This window comes from Poecilia reticulata, linkage group LG20 (genome assembly GCF_000633615.1).
Source record: "Poecilia reticulata strain Guanapo linkage group LG20, Guppy_female_1.0+MT, whole genome shotgun sequence".
In the NCBI taxonomy this organism is placed as follows: Eukaryota; Metazoa; Chordata; class Actinopteri; order Cyprinodontiformes; family Poeciliidae; genus Poecilia; species Poecilia reticulata.
The window spans coordinates 19,096,348-19,103,087 of record NC_024350.1 but is presented as its reverse complement, the minus strand read 5'-3'; the positions used below and the strand labels follow the sequence as shown (position 1 = coordinate 19,103,087).

Sequence of the window (6,740 nt, the reverse complement as noted above, 5' to 3'; positions counted from 1 at the left end):
GAATTACTCCATGTTATCAAGTCACTCCCAGGAAATAAATCCCCTGGTGAGGATAGTTTTCCATCCGAGTTTTACAAAGAATTCCTAGACCTTCTAGCACCACTTTTGATGGATGTTCTCGAGCAAGGTAGAAGAGAAGGGGGTTTTCCAGACTCCTTTGCTCAAGCTGCTATAACAGTCATCTATAACAAGGGGAACGATCCTCTAAAATGTTCTTCTTATAGACCAATCTCACTCCTCAATACCGATTATAGATTAGTTACAAAAATGATAGCAAAAAGATTGGAAAGGTATCTACCCTTACTGATCAACCCCAATCAAACTGGGTTTATTCTAAATACATTTTCCTCTAATAATTTGAGACGATTGTTTAACATGATACATATTGCTGACAAAAAAAGATACCAAGTATAGCTGCATCATTTGATGCCGAAAAGGCTTTCGATATGGTTGTTAGGCAACATTTCTTAAGGCCCCAATTTCTAAAGGAAATTTGGGCTTGGTGTTGTCTTTGTCAATTTGATACAATCTCTTTATAGATCTCCTCTAGCTAGAGTTGTCACCAATGGGATCACCTCTGATTCATTCTGGCTGTATAGAGGCAACAGACGGGGAGATCCAGTTAGTCCTGCCCTCTTTGTGCTCGCCATCGAACCCCTGGCTGAGGCCGTTAGAATAAATTCTAATACTAGTGGTTTTGAGATTGGTACACAACATTTCGCTTTTTGCGGACGACATGATTTTATTTTTAACCAATCCAGAAGGCTCTCTTTGTCACCTTCAGGAATCACTGAGTAAATACAGGTTAACTTTGTATCATTTTCTGGATACAAAGTTAACCTGGAAAAGAGTGAGGTTTTACGGATGTCTGTTTTTGACCACAGTAAAGTTAAAAAACTGTCTAATTTCAAATGGTCTCCTGAGGATTTCAAATATTTAGGGAGGTTTGTTAATAGTAACCTTAAAAACCTCTTTAAACTCAACTTAGCTAACTTCCTTCAGAAGGTGAGCGAGGATTTAGGAAAATGGATGGATCTCACATTACTGGGCAGAATTAATGTCATAAAGATGAATATTCTTATGAATTCTGTACTTGTTTCAGTCACTCCAAATCCACATCCCAACAGCATTCTTTATCTCTCTTAAAAAACAATTATAAAATGTATATGGCATGGTAAGCCACCAAGAGTCAGCATGGATGAATTATTGCTCCGGTATGAGGATGGAGGTTTGAAGCTCCCTAATTCTTAATTGTACTATGATGCGGCTCAGTTTAAGTTCTTGGCACAGATGTTTGATTTGCAGACTCCTCTTTCATGGCTCAAAATTGAAACAGYGATAAAAGAAGAGACGTTTAGGTTAGCAGGCTCCCTTTCTCCTAAAACCCCGTTATGGGGAAATGGACCACTACCAAAGATTTTTCAGTCTGGTAACTTTAGATCCTGGCAGGAAAAGGGAATTTGCCAACTGGAGCACTGCTACGAAAATGAACTATTTATGTCACTACAGCAGTTAAAAGAAGTTTAAGTTGTCAAATAAAAATTTCCTTGGCTACATCCAACTTTGCGACTTCATGAGAACTAATCAGGAAGGAAGTTGGAAGTTGCCATCCATGTCTCCCGTTGAGGAAACGTGTCATGCCAATCAGCCATCATGTAAAATCGTCTCAAGGGTGAATACAGCACTCATGTCAACTTTAACTATAATAACTGGTATGGAGAGTTCCAGAATCAAAAGGGAAAAGGATTTGGGAATATCTATTGAGAGGCAATTATGGAATCATTTGTGCAGAGAAGGTCTCACCTCTACTCTAAATGCTCGATTTAGACTATTACAATAAAATTTTTTATATCAGTTATATGTTACCCCACAAAATTTTCATAAATATAACTCCAATATATCTCCTCTTTGTTTTAGATGCGGCATGGAGGAAGGAACTTTCCTCCATTCCACCTGGCAATGCTCTAAATTGCAGGGCTTTTGGAAGGCAGTTTGCGAAACGCTTTCAGATATTCATGGCATCACGATTAATAAACTTCTGTCGTTTCATAAGTGGCTGCAGCCAGTCGTTTACAGCAGTGAAAAACTGCTTCAGAGGATCTGGGTTTCCTCCTCAACACCATTCAACTCAACTTTCATCTGTTTTCATCTCTTATTTCAGTGCCTGATACCAGCGTGTCCTGTGTTCACAACCAGAACTGCATTTTACCATGTCGGATCAAAGAAAGGATTGACTCCATATATTGGTGGTATGGAAGTCGACAGTCTCCGATTGTACAGTGTTACCGTGGTAACTTCAGCTACTCTGAGAGCTTCAGATCCAGAGCGTCTCTGTTTGAGGATCAGATCTCCAGAGGAAACGGCGATCTGCTGCTGAGAGGAGTGAAGGTTGATGATGAGGGCAGTTATAGGTGTCATCCATTTATAAATGAGCCGCACAGTGGTCTGGAAACAGCTCGACGTACAGGAGTAGTTCCACCTCGCACATATTATATATTTGTTGTTCACCTTGCAGTAGAAGGTACGACACTTTATTTAAAAACATTTTATTCAAATCAAATTTTGAGAGTTTTTATTCTTTGATTTTAGGGTTTTTCTTCTGAAAAATGGTGCATTTATGTAATGATTCTCCTGCAGCTCCAGTCTCTGACATCAGGATCCATCAGGATGGAAACAGGATCACCTGCAGCTCAGAGGGGATCTACCCTCAACCTGAACTCACCTGGTCCACTGAGCCTCCATCCAACACGGCTCTGAATGAAACTACCAGGATCCATCAGACTGAAGATCAGCTTTACGACATCAGCAGCTCTTTGACGGGTCCAGATAACGAGACGGATCTGATCTACAGCTGCAGCATCAGAACCAGGAGGAACCAGAGGAGAACAACTTTAACTGAACCCGGTCAGCAGATGGACAGAAAGCTCTCATTTCATTTAACTTAATTTGACTTTTACTTGAAACCTCATCATGAAACATGCAGATTGCTTCAATATTTACTTCATCATACTTTAATATCTTTCAATATAGTTTATTGATGGAGGCATTTTTAAATTGTTGCTGATTTATATAATATTTGTAGTTAATTGCTCTGCAGATGTTTTTATTGTTGATGTTCATGCAACACCTTATTTATTAAAGATTTCTCTGCTGATTTCTCTCTAAATGTTAAAGCTTCAATCTTTCTCATTAAAGTCTAGAAATCATGAACTCATTTTTATTTTCCATTTCAGCCTCTGTGGGTTTCTCAGGTTCTCAGGTTACAATCTGCTGCTCTTCCTTCAACATTTCTGCCTCCAGTTTGGTCTGGAGGTTCAACCACAGTCAGATCATCCTGACCAAGACTGACAGAAACATCTACAACGTCTCAGAGGACTGGAGGAAACATGTGAGGAGTGTTTCAGCGTCCGGCAGCCTCACGTTACAGGATCTGACCACAGATCAGGAGGGAGTTTACAGCTGTGAGCTCAGTGATGATGAGGAGACGATTATAACTCACCTCTATCTGAGGAGGACTGGAGGTAATTCAGGTTTAAGCTTCATTAGATGGTACAAATCTAATGTTCTAAACCAGCTAAACCAGAGGTTCTTAACCTTTTTTGAAGTACCACCAGTTTCATATGTGCATTCACTGAACCCTTCTTTCGTGATAAAATGATTTATTTTTTCAAAATTCAAGACATAGGTGACCCAACTAGACTCTAGTTGGGTCACCCCAAGATCACTAAGTCTTCTTAAAAGGTAGAGTCTCTGAGAACAGTTTTTCAAAATATAGTCAGTGTTTTCAGTAAAGTTGAGCTGACTGTCCAGGAACGACCCAAGGTATTTAAATTTGCCACAGTTTCAACAGTTTGGCCATCGAGAGAAACTGGAACCACTTTAAGGTCTTTAGATCATTTAATTAGCTCTACATTCTTAAGAGAATGAAAAATTAATAATAATTAATAAAGTCTTTGCGGTATTCTGATTTAGTAATGTAATTATATTAGTTGTGTTACCACCCCTCGCCACTAGAGGCAGTACCAACCCCGAAAAGATGCGACTAAGGAGCAGATTTAGAAGAACACCGAAAGCTACAGAGTTTGGTAAAAAGTTAGAGTCTAAGCTAAACTCCTGAACTTCTTTGGTTTCAGAGAATCTGGTGGTTTCTGAGCTCGTCAGACGGACGGTGGTTTGTGTTGTGGTTGCAGCAGCAGCAGCTGGATTCATGAGGCTCTACAAGAAGAAAATGGAGGAAAGTGAAGCTCCGCAGCTTTAAACCTTTCATTCATTCAGACTGGTTTGGTGTTAATTCTCACCATGTTTTACCGTCAACATGATCCATGAGCTTTGATGTAGTTTTATGTTCATGTTTTTTTAATTCTTTCCTTATATTTGCATGTATTTAAGATTTTACTGTATGTTTCATGTTCTGCCCAGCAGGGGGCGCAGCTAAACATTTATTTTCTACCAGCTAAACTTTTTCAGAATCTTTATTGATGCCACGATCTTCATTTCTGTTGGAAGATTTTTACATAATGTTCTGTTATTGTATAAATACTTTGTTCTTTAAATAAAGCAACTAAGATTTAAATGCCTTCTTCATCTTTCTAACAGTGAAACATTGATCACCAAAATACATGAGGTTGGTTTTTGCTTCTGTTCTGAATGAAATGATAAAACTTGTTACATTGTGTAATATTTTGCTACAGGAATGTCAGTCGGATTCATCAGACTGGTTTCTGATGAATAAATGAGGGGAACTTAAAACCCACCTGTTTAGAGTTGCTTATGGCTGAATTGCGGGTTTTGATGTCTTTGATGTTTTTAATGTTTTTATCTTTACTTTTCATCCAGTTATTAACTTCGTTTTATTTCTCTTTCACACTGTCTATGTAAAGTCCCCCCAGAAAACGTCCCAGTTAAACGAATCTATATCTAGGGGTGTGAGAATCCTTGTTGAATGACATCTTGACTAAAACTGAGGTGAGAGACAATTAACTGAAGTCCTACAAGGGGTGCGGGTTTTAATGTTTCTATCTTTTTTAACCGTTTTTCTTTAAATAAAAATGCTCTTTGTCTTTCTGTTTATTCACTGTCACATGCTGTTTTTATTTTAATCATGTAAAGCACTTTGAAATGCTGTGATGCTGAAATGTGCTACACAAATAAAATTTGATTGATTGATTAGAGTCCAAGACGGCAGCAAAAACAGAGAAACATTTTATTCAGAAGTCATATAACAACAACAGATAAGATTATAAACATGGATCTGTGTAGAAACATCATGACACAAAGGCTGCAAACAATCAGATGACATGTTCAGTAAGACAAACGTCACTAATGGCCTCATCAGTCAGTTTTATCTACAGTCCTTCATTGATCTGAGGTTAATCTCATCCTGTAGGATTTAACTTGTTGCCATGAAGTTACTCTAGTGAGTTTAATTCCAGTTTCCCTCTAAAAATAGAAAATAAATAAATTTTCTAAGCTTTCTTCAGTGCAGCTCAGTTAGAGATCATCTTCCAGATCCAGTACAATCTGTTAGAGTTACATCTACAGCATTATTTTAAGTTTAAGGAAGTGTCCAAAGAAAAACATTCCCAAAATGTATTTTCCAACGAAACAGAACTACGGAGTCCTGACCGCAAACTCCAAACATTCACTATAAATGAGAATTTAGATTTAGTAAATCAGTGACATTCAACATATAAATGCTGCTTCAGTTGTTGAGGGTTAAAAACTTCACTTTATTCCACTGAGAATAAGATAATAAACATTTATTTTTAACTGTTTTCTTCATCACTAGAGGAGTCATAATGTTGTAATGATTGATATCACACTTAAATATTAGATTGTATCCAACATATTTAAAGATAAATAAATATAGGAATGAAATATTGAAATTAGTTTTGAAAGGTTTCCAGTTCAGTCACACATTAACACAAAGGAATGAATGTTTTTATGATTTTCTGTCATGTTCACCTCAGTGGGGATGGAAATTGTTTGGCTGAAATAAATTTGTTTCTGTAGTTTAACAGTTTGGGAGGAAATATTTTCATCTGAAAATCATGTGAAAAATGTTGGGACACCCTGGTTGTGTTTTTTCTATCATCTTTGGACATTTGGAAATGTAAAATCAATTTTAACAAGACTGAACACAAAACTGAAGAAAACACGTCTTAAAGCTCTCTATGAGTTTATCTTGGTGTGAGAGCGGTCGCCATAGCGATAACTAAAGGCCATCTGAGGCCTTCAGAAAGTAGATTATAACAGCTTGTTGTTCTGGTAACGAATTTTAAAAAAGTCCTGAACGAAAAGGAGAACAACAATTTTAATCACACAAACGGAGGGAAATAAAAACAGCTGCTAGCATGAATGAGTCTGTCTGTCTGAACACGTTCATCCTAAAACAGACTGACAGACTGACATGATGCTGTCACCAGCATGAACGAGTCTTTATGAACGTCTATGATTGTCAGGAAGCGTCATTCAGTAAATAATGACACTTTAATGCAAAGTTGGCACTTTATTGGACTTTCAATGCAACCTTTAGAATAATTTTGTTTCCTCCACCTCTCTGACACGTCATAACAAAACAATAGGATTTTCCAACATCTCATTTTATAAAAGTATAACACAAAGGTGCTAACAAATAAAAAAGTGTAAAACACAGAGAAAAGTTACCAAAACTCACATATTTTCCAGAAACTCGTGAAAACCAGGAAAGTCAGAGACGTTTTTATCGTCTTCCTGTTACC

The 6,740-nt window shown here is 37.5% G+C and overlaps 1 protein-coding gene across 1 annotated transcript in view; it reads left to right on the top strand.

The window, feature by feature from the left end:
- The window catches only part of LOC108165685 (CD276 antigen-like), a 7,730-nt gene extending 3,157 nt beyond the window's left edge, over window positions 1-4,573 (top strand). The window contains exons 2-5 of the mRNA XM_017301778.1: window positions 2,162-2,521; window positions 2,638-2,904; window positions 3,234-3,521; window positions 4,134-4,573. Coding sequence (XP_017157267.1) covers window positions 2,162-2,521; window positions 2,638-2,904; window positions 3,234-3,521; window positions 4,134-4,258 — 1,040 coding nt within the window. The 3' untranslated portion in view covers window positions 4,259-4,573. The remainder of the gene's footprint in view (window positions 1-2,161; window positions 2,522-2,637; window positions 2,905-3,233; window positions 3,522-4,133) is intronic.
- The last annotated feature ends 2,167 nt before the right edge of the window (window positions 4,574-6,740 follow it).